Genomic DNA, 15,131 nt, shown 5'->3' on the forward strand with positions numbered 1-15,131 from the left:
AGTGGATTACTGGGTCCGGAGGTTTCATAAATTCTCTAGCTAAACGTGCATCCTTTCCAAAGCACGGGAATCACACTGACCCAGATACCTACTAGTTAGTTGATGAAGGAGATGTGCCTGTCTCAGCCTGTTTCCACCTCCAGCCAGTTTTCTTCCCATCGCCCAATGTGTGGTTGCTCTGCTTCCTTCACAGGTCCCTGACAAGTCCCACACTGGCCTGGGTGGGTCTCCTCAAGCAGGCTTTTCTGAGCAGGAATCCCTTTCTGATGTGGCCATTGCAGGACAACTGAGGCTCGCCAGCCCTAAGCGCATTTGACGCCACCTTCCACCGCTCCAAGAACTGCAGCAGAGGACATTTCCAGAGTATTTGTTTTCTCCTCGCCCCAGAGTGCTTGTATTATCTTGGTGGCTCCTTCTGCTACTAGTGACAGCTTCCTTGACCCCCTTAAGTGTTCTGGACAGTTTTTGGTTTTTTGTGGGTTTTGGTGTTTTGTTTTGTTAGTCACGGTATCCATACCACCTATAACATCCCGATTTTCCATAACTTGTGTGCTCCGGTCTCTGCACGCCTGCAGAGGCACTGGAGATGCTTTCTAGCACCCAGGCGGCGACAGGTGAATGTGACGACGCGGAGCTGCGGTGCCGGGTGGCCGTGGAGGAGCTGAGTCCTGGAGGGCAGCCTCGCAAGCGCCAGGCCCTGCGCACTGCCGAGCTGAGCCTAGGTCGAAACGAACGCCGAGAGTTAATGTTGCGACTGCAGGCACCGGGACCTGCGGGGCGCCCACGCTGCTTCCCGCTGCGCGCCGTGCGCCTCTTCACCCGCTTCGCTGCGGCCGGGCGCAGCACGCTGCGGCTCCCAGCGGATGGTGTCCCCCGGGCTGGCTCAGTGCAGCTGCTGCTCTCCGACTGTCCCCCGGAGCGCCTGCGCCGCTTCCTGCGCACGCTGCGCCTGAAGCTGGCGGCTGCCCCCGGGCCAGGACCCGCCTCTGCCCGCGCGCAACTGCTCGGCCCGCGGCCTCGAGACTTTGTCACCATCAGTCCAGTGCAACCGGAGGAACTGCGGCGTGCTGTGGCCACCCGGGCTCCAGATTCCTCTCTGGAGAAGCAGCCAACAGAATCAAAGCCTAGTACGGTGAGGACCAGAAAGGGAATCCGATGTGCTATTGTTGAGGATGGAAGAGACCCAGGAGGCCCAAGTTTGGGGGAAGGTGGTCGGCAGTATTAAGGGGACCGCTGGTGATCTGAAATGTCCATCGTACGGCATCTGAGATTCGATCAGGTATGGTCACCCATCTAAGATGCCTGGCACTGAACTGGTGAAAAGCCGGAGGTGGAGGCTAGTATTTGTTGGGATGAACTCCAGGTGAACCAAACCTGCTCAAAGTTCCAAGTGAAGTGAACAGCAAAGCAAAGGGCTGTCTTGCAGTGCATACAGACCAAATGGCATAGCAGAAGGTTCTGAGATAGCCCTGTTCCTTCCAGGAAGCTCCAAGGTGGCCGCTGCCTGTGAAGAAGCTGAGCATGCGCTCCAGCAAACCGAAGCTTTCCGAGGAGCAAGCTGCTGTGCTGCGGGCAGTCCTGAAAGGCCAGAGCATTTTCTTCACTGGGAGTGCAGGTAACAGAGGTAGAATGGGGTGGAGGTTGGGGGTAGCCCTAGGGTGGCATGGAGGAGCAAGCAACCCTGACTTTGCCTACTGTCCAGGGACAGGAAAGTCCTATTTGCTGAAGCATATCCTGGGCTCCCTGCCCCCTACTGGCACTGTGGCCACTGCCAGCACTGGGGTAGCAGCCTGCCACATCGGGGGCACCACCCTTCATGCCTTTGCAGGTAAGTGCGAGCCTATGGGAAAGGAGGGAGAGATCTAGAGGGCTGGGGTTTCGGCAAAGACTAAATAGTGTCCCTCATAGGCATCGGCTCAGGTCAGGCTCCCCTGGCCCAGTGTGTGGCCCTGGCCCATCGGCCAGGTGTGCGGCAGGGCTGGCTGAACTGCCAACGGTTGGTCATTGATGAGATCTCCATGGTAGAGGCAGACTTGTTTGACAAGCTGGAAGCTGTGGCCAGGTCAGTATGTACAGCAAGGGCAGTCACTGAGGTTTGAATCTGGTGATGTCCCCCAGAAGCCTGTCCACCCAACCCTCTAAAGCATTCTCTGCTCCTATCCAGAGCTGTCCGGCAACAGGAGAAGCCATTCGGAGGGATCCAGCTCATCATCTGTGGGGACTTCCTACAGTTGCCACCAGTGACCAAAGGCTCCCAGCACCCTCGATTCTGCTTCCAGGTACTGGCCACACCCTGGCCCCTGACCTGTGCTTTTGGGGGAGTTACACCCTGACTCCGATCCTATGCTTCTTGGGGGAGTCTTCTCTGCTCCCTGACTTAACCTCTACCGTGCCCCACCAGGCCAAGAGCTGGAGGAGGTGTGTGCCAGTGACTCTGGAGCTGACTGAGGTATGGAGACAGGCAGATCGGACCTTCATCTCTCTGCTGCAAGCTGTGAGGTTGGGCAGGTGGGTACTGGAAAAGGGCCCGTGGGATGAGGATGCAAGAATGGGTCTATATTGTTTGTTTGGGGGCAGCAGGCCTCGTGTAGCCTAGGCTGGTCTAGAAGTTACTATGTGGCCAAGGATGACCTTGAACTACTGATCCTCTTGCCTTCATGCCTTCGGTCCTAGGATTTACAGGCTTTGGTAACCACAGCTGGGTCTAGGGAAGTGGGAGAGATATTCGTCCTCAGGAGCAAGCAGTCTGTACAGGAAAACAAGATTTGGACAGGACACTGGACAACTTAAGATAGAATGTAGTCAAGAATGTTATAGCATTGGGCACTGTAGCACACAACACACAGAATGCAAGGGACTGAGGTAGCATCATGAGTTTGAGGCTAGCCTGGGCTATTTAGGGAGACACTACCTCAAAAAAAAAAAAACAAAAAAAAAAAACAAAAAAAAACAAAAAACTAAACCAAACCAAACAACAAACCTACCATCAATACCATACCTCACATAGAAACATAGGAGAGCAGGCTGGGGAGGCGGATCAGTCAGTAAAGAGCCTGCTACACCAGCATGCGGACCAAGTTTGGATTCCCGAGTGCCCACGTAAAAAGCTGGGAGTGACGGCACATGCCTGTAAATCCCTGTGCTGGGAAGGTGAGGACAGGAGAATTCCTGAGCTTGCTGGCCTGGTGAGTAAGCTCCAGGTTCAGTGAGAGACCGGTCTCAACAAAGAAATAAAAGAGATTTAAAAAAAAAAGTGCTGGGCATAGTGGCACAGGCTTTTAATCCCAGCACTCCGGAGGCAGATGCAGGCCTCTGTGATTTCGAGGCCAGCCTGGTCTACAGAGTGAGTTCCAGGACAGACAGACCTACATAGTGAGACCCTGTCTCAGGGGGAAAAAGGCTAAAAGTAAAACATTTACTTCCAGCCTGTAAAAGTGCAAGCGCTCTTACACACACACACACACACACACACACACACACACACACGAGAAAAAAAGATACTCAGGCTAGCTATTTCAGCCAAGGCAGTAGGCAAGTGGCTAGAAGATTGTACCCTAAAGGCCAGTCTGATGATAGGATAGACGGTTTTACAGGGTATCAACACCAGTGTCTTGTTCCAGGCCTGCAAACCTCAGGCCCGAGCTCCCTCATGATATCCTGCTTCTTCAGGAGCACTGTGGGTTCCGAGGTGGCCAGTTCCTCTCGGGGCAGACGCAGGAGTAGCTCCACCTGTTTTCAGAGTCCAGCATTCTTATTGCCATGTCACTGTCCACATCTGAGGGACAAGCAGACTGGCTGGGGGTTGGGTAGCAACAAATCCTGTCCTGGTGCCCTTTTGGGGTCCCAAGGCTTGGCCTGTGCAGCAGACCATACTGCCCCCACCTTTTCTGGTGTCCAGGGCATCTCTGGTCTGACAGTGCAGCCCCTACAGATGTTCAGATGAAGTGACCCGCCAGCTCAGAGCCACAGCTGCCCATAAGGTGGGAAGAGATGGAATTGTCGCCACAAGACTCTGTACCCACCAGGACGATGTGGCCCTTACCAATGAGAAGCGGCTGAAGGAGCTGCCAGGTAAACAGAAAGCTTGGGCTGTCGAAACCAGCTGGGAGGGGCCGTCAACCCCCCCCCACACACACACACATCCCCAGAAAACTGGGCCCATGTTCTGCATACATTTACAGGCAAAACTGTCACCCAAAAGTTGTGGTGAGTTGATTCCAAGGCCCCAGCTGAGCTGCCCCCAGTCCTTTCCCAGGAACCATCTTGATCTAATACATTTTTTGCAAGCGGAGTCACAAGTCAATAAGTTTTTCCAATTCTCCTTTTTTTTCAGGTGAGATACACAGCTTTGAGGCTATCGACAGTGAGCCTGAGCTCGCCCGGACCCTGGATGTCCAGTGTCCTGCTAGCCGTGTCCTTCAGTTAAAGCTGGGGGCTCAGGTGAGAAAGGAGCGGGGGTGGGAGGGATCTCTGATTATTAACACTCTACCAAGGCCACTCGATAGTTGATGGACCTACTGTGACCACTTTCCCCCACTGTCCTGTCTTCAGCTTTCCCTTCTCTCTTCAACATCAAGAGCCCTGTCAAGCCATGCCACCTGGGGTAAGTCAGTTTCCCTTTCTGAAGCTCAGCTCCCAGGTGGCATGGCTCCCCTATGGTGGTCTATAGTAGTATGCCTTATAGATGGGCAGGTTCTGACTCCTCCTTTATGGGATGGGCAAGAACGGTAGACTTTCCTCATTGTCCATGGGGCACACGGGGGATGCGAGCATGGCTGAAAGAGAGGAGGCAGGAGCTGGTGTCATTCCTCAAGGTTTGTGGTCTTCTTAGCAGACTTAATCCCCCCCCCCTCTTTTTTTTAAAACAAGATAACCATGTAGTCCCAGCTAGCCTGGGACTTGTTATGTTAACCAGGGTGGCCTTGAACTCATAGAGATCCGCCTGTCTCTGCTTCCTGAGTGCTGGAACAAAGGTGTGCGCCACCACACCCAGCTAGATCTAACTCTTCTCAAAGTCCTGGGATGCAGGTTACCCTCCTTGCTTTACCACTTTCTCGCCAGGCAAATTTGATGACTAGTAAGCCCCTCTGACACAGGATAAGGCCAAGATATTTCCAGGAAAACAGACAGCTTGTCTGAGAGGTCACAGTCAGCTGGAGTCATGCTCAGAATTGGGACTCAATTCCATGATAGCCTTCATTCTCTCTCTGAACCCTAAGTGCCAGAGAGGAATCAGGCACAAGGAGGGTCCCCTTCCATCCCTGCACTTCCTCCTCTGCAGGTCATGCTGGTGAAGAACTTGTCAGTGTCTCGGGGCCTGGTGAATGGAGCCCGGGGAGTGGTCGTTGGGTTTGAGTCAGAAGGGAGAGGTAAGTGATGATGGAGGGGGTCGTACTGCTTGGGTTTATTTCACAGCAGGACAAGTCATAGGGTGGCTAAAAGGTGGGACCTCTCCATGCCTTCCTCAGGGCTTCCCCAGGTACGGTTCCTGTGTGGGGTCACCGAGGTCATCCACACGGACCGCTGGACGATACAGGTCACTGGGGGCCAGTTCCTCAGCCGGCAGCAGCTTCCCTTACAGCTGGCCTGGGCAATGTCCATCCACAAAAGCCAGGTGACTACCCAGTGCAGGGGTGGGCAAAACAGGGCAGAGAGTGGGCAGGATATGCTGGGACATTCTGGAATGTGTCTTAAAGGCTTTAGGGGGAACTGAATAGCCCTTGGATGGAATGTTCCAGATCAGAACAAAATAAACCTACCGATCTTCTTTCCTTTTCCCCTCTTTCCATGGGGTCTCATGTAGCCCAGGCTAGCCTCAAACTCATTATGTAGCTATAGAGGACCTTGAACTTCTGATCTTCCTACCTCAGTCTCCTCAAAGCTGGTTTTACAAGTATGCACCCCGACATCTGGTTTACGTGGGTGCTGGGGATTGAACTCAGGCCTTCATGCCTGCTAGGCAAGCATGATACCAGCTGAGCCACACCCCTAGCCCTAAGCTTTTCTAGTGCACTTCCTAGTCTACCTTCTTCTCCCCCTTTCTAGGCGTTCCTCTACCATTTCCTGACCATGACCGGAATAGGTTAATCCCTATAACAACCATAGGGAGTGCAGAGACAACCGGTAATAGTTGGTGTTACACAAGGCAGAAAACCAAGATTCTAAAACAAATACAGCTAGTGGAGGGACGGAGTTTAGCTCCATACAGACTTAGCTCTGTACCTGTTTAAACCATTGCTAGAGCTCTTTCTCTTACCCTGTCCCTCAACTCTTACCCTGGATTCCTGTCCCCTGCTTCTCCACTCCCATCATATTCAGACCCAACTAATACTCAGCTATCCCTTGTTTGAGATTCCAGATAGGCTGATAAAAGTCATCCAAATGCAAGAGACTTCAGGCTAAGTTGGCTTTGACTCTCCCTCCCTCCCTCCCCCAGGGCATGTCTCTGGACTGTGTGGAGATCTCTCTGGGCCGCGTGTTTGCCAGTGGTCAAGCCTATGTGGCCCTCTCCAGGGCCCGCAGCCTACAGGGCCTCCGTGTGCTGGACTTTGACCCCACGGTGGTTCGCTGTGACTCCCGAGTGCTGCACTTCTATGCCACCCTGCGGCAGGGCAGGGGCCTCCATCTGGTAAGGAGTCACCTAAAGGTGGGCTTTCTGGGTGTGGGCAGGCTTAGAAGGACAAAGGAAAGGCCTGGTAGGTAGACCCCTAAGACAGCAAATCTTCCTACTGACTCCTCTGCGGTGGAGACAGAAGGAAAGAGGTGCTGGCCCTCAGGCTGTGGCCCTGGGAACAGGATGGGCACAAACCTATGACTGGCTTTCTGGTTCTGACCTAGGAGTCCCCGGATGACGAGGCAGCAGACTCTGATCTGGAGAACATGGACCCAAACCTCTGACTCGGCTGAAAGAAGACCAACAGTGGACCACCCAACTTGCGGCTTCTTCATGGGCCAAGGCCCTAGGGAATAACTGGGGGGGGGGGGGGCTCTCTGTTTCTTCCCTCATTCAGCCTTCTGGTGGGGGGAAGGACATGGTTCCCTGTTTACCAGCTTTGTCAGCGCCACCCCTTTCCCTGGGGAAACTACTTCCAGGGTCAGACGTTGGACACGCTGATTGTTACAGAGGACAAAGCTCTCTGCAAGGCTGGACAAGCAGCCGCAGAGTTCGGAGCCGTAGACTGCGGAGGCAGCGGAGACAGGTACTTCAGCGGCCGCATCACACCCCACAGGCAGGGCCTGTCTTAGCCCATTGCACTGATTTATTTTGTGCACATGGAAGGTCAGAGGACAATTTGGAGGAGTTGGTTTTCTCTTTCCCCGTGTGGGTCCTGGGCGTTAAATTCAGGTGTGGGGCTTGGCGGCAGGCACTTTTACCTCATGAACAATCTTGCCAGCCCCGGGGGTCTGTTTTAATTTTCTTTGTGTTATTTTAACAAAATACACAAGGCTGGGTACTTGATGGAAAAAAAAAAAATGGTTTATTCAACTCACAATTCTAGAAGACTAAGAACACGGAACCAGCCCGTACTAGTATGCCGGGGCTTCATGGCAGTTGGCACCACACAGCAGGTCCATGTGCAGGCATAACCATATAATGAGACAAGCAGCGGAAGACTGTGGAACAGCATCCATCCACTCCTGAGGGCAGGTCCCCCTTGTAGCTGGAGTTTTCCTGCCTGGCCCACAGTCAGGACAAATTTTTATCACCCGCCAATCCCACAGCCACTCAGACCCAACCAAGTAAACACAAGAGACTTATATTGTTTACAAACTGTATGGCCGTGGCAGGCTTCTTGCTAACTGTTCTTACAACTTAAATTAATCCATTTCTATAAATCTATACCTTGCCACGTGGCTCGTGGCTTACCGGCATCTTCACATGCTGTTTGTCATGGCGGTGGCTGGCAGTGACTCCTTCTGCCTTCCTGTTCTTTTCTCCTGTTAGTCACGCCTATACTTCCTGTCTAGCCACTGGCCAATCAGTGTTTTATTTATTGACCAATCAGAGCAATTTGACATACAGACCATCCCACAGCCTGGCCTTCATCACCTTCCATGCACGATCCATCTCTTAAAGAGTTACATCATCTTAGCGCTGCTGCACTAGGGATCAAGCTTCCGGCACGTAAACCCATAAGGAAAACCATCCAAGCCATGGCAGGAGCCTCGAGGGGATACAGGCCAGACACAAACCCAAGGCAGAAGTTTAATTACCTTCACAGCTGAGCTCAGCCTAACACAGCCCCGAGTAAACACCCTTCTGAGCCTGTCCTGAGAACAGACACTGCAAAATGGGCTGTTTTGAGGGGAGAGGTAGTGTTTAGGGCACTGAAATAAATGTTCTCAGGTTGTATTTATTTAGGCCAAATAAACTTGTGAATTGTGTAACTGTGACTCCTGCCTGGTCTCTCTCCCTCACTGAGGGGGTAAACACAGAGATGTTTGTTCAGCCACCACGAGGTCCTAAATCACAGCAACCTGGTGTGAGGCCTGTGAGGTTTTGTCCATAGCAATTGTCATCTGAAAACCTGAGGTATCTGAAGGTGGTGACAGGTGATGGACCAACAAGGTGAGTATCTGTCACCCAAAAGCTAGGACAAAAATACGCTGAGGGAAGTTCTAAGTTCGGGCTCTCCCTGGGACTCTGGCTTTCCAGTCGGATAGGGAAAGAGCCATCAACAAACTATCGCATGGTAGAGGGGCTGGAGAGACGGCTTGGTGGTTAATAGCCTATTATGCTCTTGCAGAGGACGGCAGTTCGGTTTCCAGCACTTGTATCTGGTTATAGTTACAGCCACCTGTAACTCCAGCTTCAGGATGCCAGTAAGGCAGGAGGTGTCTGGTCCCCCTGAAGCTGGAGGTACAGGTGGTTGTGAGCCACTTGTCTGGGGTGCTGGGAATGGAACTGGGGGCCTCTGAAATAGCAGTGCACACTCAGATAACCACTGAGTTCTCTCTAGCCCATGAAGAAATGTTTCCTTACTTCCCAGGAGAAGTCACACCATGAGAAGATCTGCTTAAAGATGCCTTTCCCTGAGACCATTGGGGTGCCCGGAAGTCCTCTCCTCGGCAATCTCCTTGTGAAGATGCTCCTGGACAACAAAGGCCGGCATGTTCCCTGAGGGGCTGCAGATATCCCTGCCCCTGAGGGAAACACGGTAAACCTAGGAGTTCTTTATTTGGGGAGGGGGGACATCTAATTTAATCTGTCCTGGAATGTGCATCCCTGAGGGGTAGAGTGAAATCTCAGACTCCTTCAGTTAGGAGTCAAGACTCCCCACACTGAGCATGTCACAGGTTCAACCACATCACCCAGGGCTTTGTCGTGGCTACTGACACCTGCAGTGACCAGGATCCACAAGCAACAATGACGTCTGGGGTACAGGGAGAAAGGGCAGTCTATCTAGGTGCCTCACACCCCGTAATCCTGTTACCTTCTGGGTGCTCCCTTCTGGATTGCTCCCCAATCTCAAGGCCCCTCCTTTCTGCCTTTCCCCACAGCACCATCTTAAGAAACAGGAGCTAGAAAGCAAATTCAGTCAGGACTCCTTAGGCAGCTTCAGGATTTTAAACAAAGCAGCCAGTGTGAGGATGGTTTAGAATGGGGGAAAAGAAGGGGAACAAGAAAAGCAGAACAGAATGAACAGATTCTCAGTGCTCATCTTACTGTGGGTGATAAAGGGAACTACCTGTCCATCCTTTTTTTTTTTTTTCATGAAGATCGATCATTTACCCCTAACGTGTTGTTAGGTGCTGGGCTCTGCACTGCAGATCCCACAGTACACAGAGCTGACCCAGCCCACCTCAGGATGCTGAAGGAGATCTATTACAGTGGTAAAAATTAGAAAGCCATCCCAGAAACTGTGATAATGCTACACAATCAGAAAAAATAAAGAGTTCACTTACAGGATGGCATATTAGTCAGGGTTCTCTAGAGAAGCAGAAGTTATAGAATGAATGTATCTACACCTACACATGTAAAGGATTTATTAGAACAGCTTACGGGCTCATCCAACAATGGCTGTCTGCCAATGGAAGGTCCAGTAATCCGATAGTTGTTCAGTGTATGAAGCTGGATGTCTCAGCTGGTCTTCAGTATATGCCAGAGTCTTGCAGAAGTAGATTCTAATGCCAGTGAAGGGATGGATTTGCCGGAGATGGCAGACCAAGAGAGAAGCTTTCTTCTTCCGTGTCTTTTATATAGGCTGTCGGCAGGAGGTTTGTCCCAGATTAAAGGATCTTCACTGTTGTAGAATATTATTTTAAGGTGTGTTACTTTTATTTATGTTACATTTGTTTAACTCTGTGAAGCTGTGTTACTGTGCCTGTCTAAAACATTTGATGATCTAATAAAGAGCTGAATGGCCAATAGTGAGGCAGGAAAGAGAATTAGGTGGGGCTGGCAGGCACAGAGAATATATAGAAGGAGAAATCTGGGAGGAGAAAAGAAGTAGTCAGAGAAGGAGGGGGAATCCAGGGGCCAGCCACCCAGCTGCACAGCAAGCCACAGAATAAGGTAAGATTTACAGAAGTAAGAGAACGGGGAAAGCCCAGAGGCAAAAGGTAGACAGGATAAGTTAAAGAAAGCTGGCAAGAAACAAGCCAAGCTAAGGCTGGACATTTATAAGAATAAGCCTCTGTGTGTGATTTATTTGGGAGCTGGGTGGCAGGCCCCCCAAAAGAGTGAAAAACAAACAACACTTTCCACTTCAAAAGATCCCGATTTAAGGTAGGTCTTCCCAATTCGAATGGTTTAGTTAGTAAAAAAAGAAAAAAAAAATCCCTCCCTCACAGGTGTACCCAGCCGCTGATGTAGTCAAGTTGACTTCTAAGAGTAGTCATCACAAAGGGACTCTGAGGAGGGGACATTTGAGCCAAGACTAGAAGCAGAGCAGATGGGGGCCCAGCAGAGGGCGCCTGTGTTCCTGGATAACCTTCTGGCCCCGACTTGGTTTCTAGACTGAAACATCCAGATTAGTCCTTCCAGACTGGCTCAAGTGCCATGCCCCAGGATTCAGGCTTTCTAGGCAGAATGGTCCTGAGTCTGAGCACAGGCACTGGACTGTCCTTAGCAGTGGGACTGTTTCCATCATGAGAAAGCCTCTCAGGCTAGTGGTGGAGCACCTGCCTCTCTGCAACACAAAGCAGCTGTAGAATCTGGAGTGGGGCAGACCACAACAGGGGAATGGATAAATAAAAGGATGGAGGAATGCAAAAGGCTACAGTTAAAGGACCCTGCTAAATGATCCTGTTGCTGCTAGGGGACATCTCTGGTACCTCGGTTTCCATCCTAGTAATGGGATTTCCCAGTGTCACTCTCCAATAGGAGAGCTGGACAGTTTCGGGTGGATGAGAGAGAGAAAATTATTAAGATAGACATTCATGGTGTATTACCCCCATGGAGCTCAATAGTGCACTTTTTCCCCTCTTGCTTTTTGAGACGGGGTTTCTCTGTGTAGCCCTGGCTGTCCTGGAACTAGCTCTGTAGACCAGGCTGGCCTTGAACTCACAGAGATCCACCTGCCTTTGCCTCCCGAGTGCTAGGAATAAAAGCGTGTGCCACGACCACCTGGTTCCACTACTACTTTCTTTTTCTTCTTCTTCCTTCTTCCTTCCTCCTCCTCCTCCTCCTCCTCCTTCTTCATAGAGACAGGATCACTTATATTCCAGGCTGTTCTCATATATTCAAGGCTAGCTTCAAACTCCCTATGTAGGATGTCCTTGAGTTTTTTGATCTTTCCGCTCCCACTTCTGGAGTGGTGGGATGACAGGGTGCACCACCATGCTGGGCTTATGCAGTCTGGGGATGGAACACTGTACAAGCACTCTACCAACTGAGCTATGTGCCTAGCCCAGTGATAGTCCACTTTCAAGCAAGACATGTACCTGTCCTTGAGAGGGTGGCCTGAGAGCTTAGCATAAGGGGGAGCCAATTCCTGCTAAGAGGCAGGCAGGAGATATGCTTGCCACAGTCCCTGCCGCTTCCCAAAAATACCCCTGGCAGGAAGGGAGCCCCACTTCTGGCTGCTTGCTCCTTTGCCTCGATGACCCCTGGGATCTGCATCTGAATTAACTAACAATTTATAAGTTGTCTCAGGACAAGGCCTGATCCCCTGGTCTCCAGGGACCTGGCCTAAGCATTTTTGTATTTTCACAGATTTCAGCACAACATTTTAAAAAGTGGATACTGGCCTGGTGGTGGCAGCGCATACCTTAAATCTCAGCACTCAGGAGGCAGAGTCAGGCGGATCTCTGAAGTTTGAGGTCAGCTTGGTCTACAGAGTGAGTTCCCGGATAACTAGAGCGGCGCAGAGACACCCTGTCCTCGAAAAACCAAAATAAAAATAATAAATGGACACTCTGAACATTTCACAAAGGGAGTACATGTCTACCCTCTGCCTGGGTGGGGTGGTCAGCTATGTAGGATGCTATGCCTTGTAAGACCCTGGTGTATCCTTTTCTTTTTTGTTGTTTTGTTTTGGTATATCTTATTCATTTATGCTGGCTAATGGATATTGCCAGGCCCTCTTAGTCTAAGCACTCACACCACTAGGGGGCACCAAGGAGTCCAACTCCAACTCCTCTCTGGAGACCCTGCAAATCCTTTGTCCCAAAGTCTCCAGCCTGAGTGGGGCACACCCTCACCTCAGGAGCGGGAAGGGAGGGGGCGTTGAGTCAATGTTGAGCTGGAAGTTTCCTTTGTTCAGAAGCCTCCACTGGGCGTTAAGCTTGTGTTTGGGGTTCCTTAGCCCCCTTGTTTTTTTTCTGGGAGGAGGGTGGTACAACTTTCCCTGATGGAGAAAGATGCCTGATGGATGAGCAGCTAGGTGATTTGGCCAAGACCATGCTTGCTAGCTGGGTCTGGAACTCAAGTCCCAGTTATAGGGTTTCCCAAAGGCTGATTCCTATGTTTCAATCCTGGTTCTCCCCTTCTGGACTGTGTGTGACCTTGGGAGTTTCTGCTTAAGTCTCCTGAACTTTGGTTTCATCATTAGTGAAACAGGGTCACCTGCCAGTCAACAGAATTAGAACGATAGGCCCAGGGACACAGGTCATATAGAGTGCATGCCTTTAATTTCAGCATTCCCGAGGCAGAGTTGAATAGGTCTCTGTTCAAGGCCAACCAAGACTATGAGCTGATACCTTGTCTCAGTTAAACAAAATAAATCTCAGAAAGGCTGAAAAGGAGCCAGGTTGGGACCAGCACGAGGGAAACCCTCCAGATTGACTCATATTGTCCTTATTACAATCACCTGGAGGGGTAACTCCCCACCCCGTATATAAGCTCCTTTCCTCAGACTCACTCCATAGGTGCCTCTGTGGATAACAAAAAGAATTAACAGCGGTCTGAAGGACTGGAAAGCCGGCTTCCACAGCCTTCCCTTCCAACTGTCTCCAGCAGAGCTAGGCAGTGCCTACCCACTGTGGGGTGGGGAGAAGCAAGTCTTGTCTCTCAGATTTACCCAATAAATGGGAGATCCTCCCCTTTCAAAGTCCCTCTGTCCTCTGGCCACCTTCTCACCAGAACGGAGTAGAAACTTCTGACCTAGTTTACAGATTTGAGGGCCAAGGTAATAAACTGTAAATAGAAGATGGGCACCCACGAAAAGAATATTTTCTCTCTCTCTCTCTCTTTTTCCAAGACAGGTTTTCTCTGTGCAGCCCTGGCTGTCCTGGAACTCTCTCTGTAGAGTAGACCAGGCTGGCCTTGAACTCAGAGATCTGCCTGCCTGCTGGGATTAAAGGCATTCCAGACTCAGAATATTTTCTTTCTTCTTTTTTTAATTTAATTTTTTTTTCATTTTTCATACTAACCACAGTTCCCCCTCCCTCCCTTTCTCCCGATCTCTCCATCACCCCCCTCCCATCCACTCCCCAGAGAGGGTAAGGCCTGGGGTGTCAACAAAGTCTGGCATACCAAGTTGAGGCAGGACCAGGCCCCTCCCCACTGCATCAAGGCTGAGCAAGGCGTCCCTCCACAGGGAATGGGCTCCAAAAAGCCAGTTCATGAACCAGGGATAAATCCTGGTCCCACTGCCAGGGGCCCTACAAACAGATAAAGCCACACACTGTCACCCACATTCAGAGGGCCTAGTGTGGTCCCATGCAGGCTCCCCAGCTGTCAGTCCAGAGTCTGTGAGCTCCCACTAGCTTGGGTCAGCTGTCTCTGTGGGTTTCCCCATCATGATCTTGACCCCCACCCCAGAATGTTTTCTTGTCCCCTAGCTTTTGTCCCTTAAATTCCACAGGTAAGATGTTATTTTTTTTTTTCCTCTCTCTCCTGAGTGTTTTGCTGGGACATCATGCCCAGCAAAAAAAAAAAAAAAAAAAAAAAAAACAACCATTTTTTTCTTTATTTTGTATAGGGTCTCACTGTGTTTCCTGGTTGGCCTAGAACTTGCTGTGTAGACCAGCCTGGCCTTGAGCCCACAGAAATCCACCTGCCTCTGCCTCCTGAGTACCAGGATCAAAGGTCTGTGCCACCACACCCAGTCAAGACTCCCATGGGGGGGGGGATCTGTGGTTGGTATATAAGATGAATAGAAAATTTCCTTAATAATAATAATAATAATAATAATAATAATAATAAAGAAAAAAGGGGTTGGGGATTTAGCTCAGTGGTACAGCGCTTGCCTACCCTGGGTTCGATCCTCAGCTCAAAAAAAAAAAACTCCCATTAGTGCATTCCAGGAGTCTCAGCAGGTCCAGAGGGGAGCAGCAGGGCAGCCAGGTAACAGGTCTGCTAGATGTGCACGTGTGTCTGTACAGGCCAGCCCACCTTTTGCACGTGTGTCTGTACAGGCCAGCCCACCTTTTGCTGTACATTCCCTTGGTTCCAACCCCTCGTCAGCCTCTCAGCATCCAAGCAGACGCCTGCCACACCCCTGGGGTGGCTCTCAAGTTCAGTAAGTAGAGACCCAGCTCACCTGGGGAGATGCCTAGTGAGACAAGTATCCAGTTACAAACTAGGGCTGGGAGGTCAGACCGGGGGCAGCCCACGGGCAGGACTGACGTTCTAGGAACTGGTGTCAAGGAGGCATACAACCATCTGCCCTCAACACGTGTTTCCATTCCTGGGGCATAAAGACCGTGGCATCGTCTGGGACAGTGGGGCTGTGCCTAGTCAACCG

The 15,131-nt window shown here is 51.0% G+C and overlaps 1 protein-coding gene across 2 annotated transcripts; it reads left to right on the plus strand.

Moving 5' to 3' along the window:
* Positions 1-208: 208 nt before the first annotated feature.
* Positions 209-13,748, plus strand: Pif1 (PIF1 5'-to-3' DNA helicase). Of its 2 annotated transcripts, XR_008212913.1 has the most exons (13): positions 209-1,132; positions 1,483-1,615; positions 1,703-1,828; positions 1,909-2,062; positions 2,165-2,279; positions 2,402-2,508; positions 3,932-4,071; positions 4,334-4,440; positions 5,282-5,369; positions 5,469-5,614; positions 6,437-6,628; positions 6,838-9,158; positions 12,158-13,748. XR_008212913.1 is itself a non-coding variant. In XM_052712590.1 (12 exons), the coding sequence occupies exons 1-12, from the start codon at positions 587-589 to the stop codon at positions 6,895-6,897; spliced, it is 1,914 nt and encodes a 637-aa protein (XP_052568550.1). In that variant the 5' UTR covers positions 209-586; the 3' UTR covers positions 6,898-13,748. The 2 variants fall into 2 exon arrangements, 1 of the variants encoding a protein (XP_052568550.1); XM_052712590.1 differs by having other exon boundaries at positions 6,838-13,748.
* The last annotated feature ends 1,383 nt before the right edge of the window (positions 13,749-15,131 follow it).

This window comes from Peromyscus californicus, unplaced genomic scaffold, assembly GCF_007827085.1.
Source record: "Peromyscus californicus insignis strain IS unplaced genomic scaffold, ASM782708v3 Scaffold_11__1_contigs__length_118956290, whole genome shotgun sequence".
NCBI classification, from domain to species: Eukaryota; Metazoa; Chordata; class Mammalia; order Rodentia; family Cricetidae; genus Peromyscus; species Peromyscus californicus.

Excerpts from the sequence above, each read along its gene's own strand:
- Pif1 (XM_052712590.1), top strand. The coding sequence starts at position 587 with ATGCTTTCTAGCACCCAGGCGGCGACAGGTGAATGTGACGACGCGGAG. Across the intron at positions 1,133-1,482 it reads CAGAATCAAAGCCTAGTACG|GAAGCTCCAAGGTGGCCGCT; the intron begins GTGAGGACCAGA and ends TGTTCCTTCCAG. Across the intron at positions 2,509-3,931 it reads CAAGCTGTGAGGTTGGGCAG|ATGTTCAGATGAAGTGACCC; the intron begins GTGGGTACTGGA and ends CAGCCCCTACAG.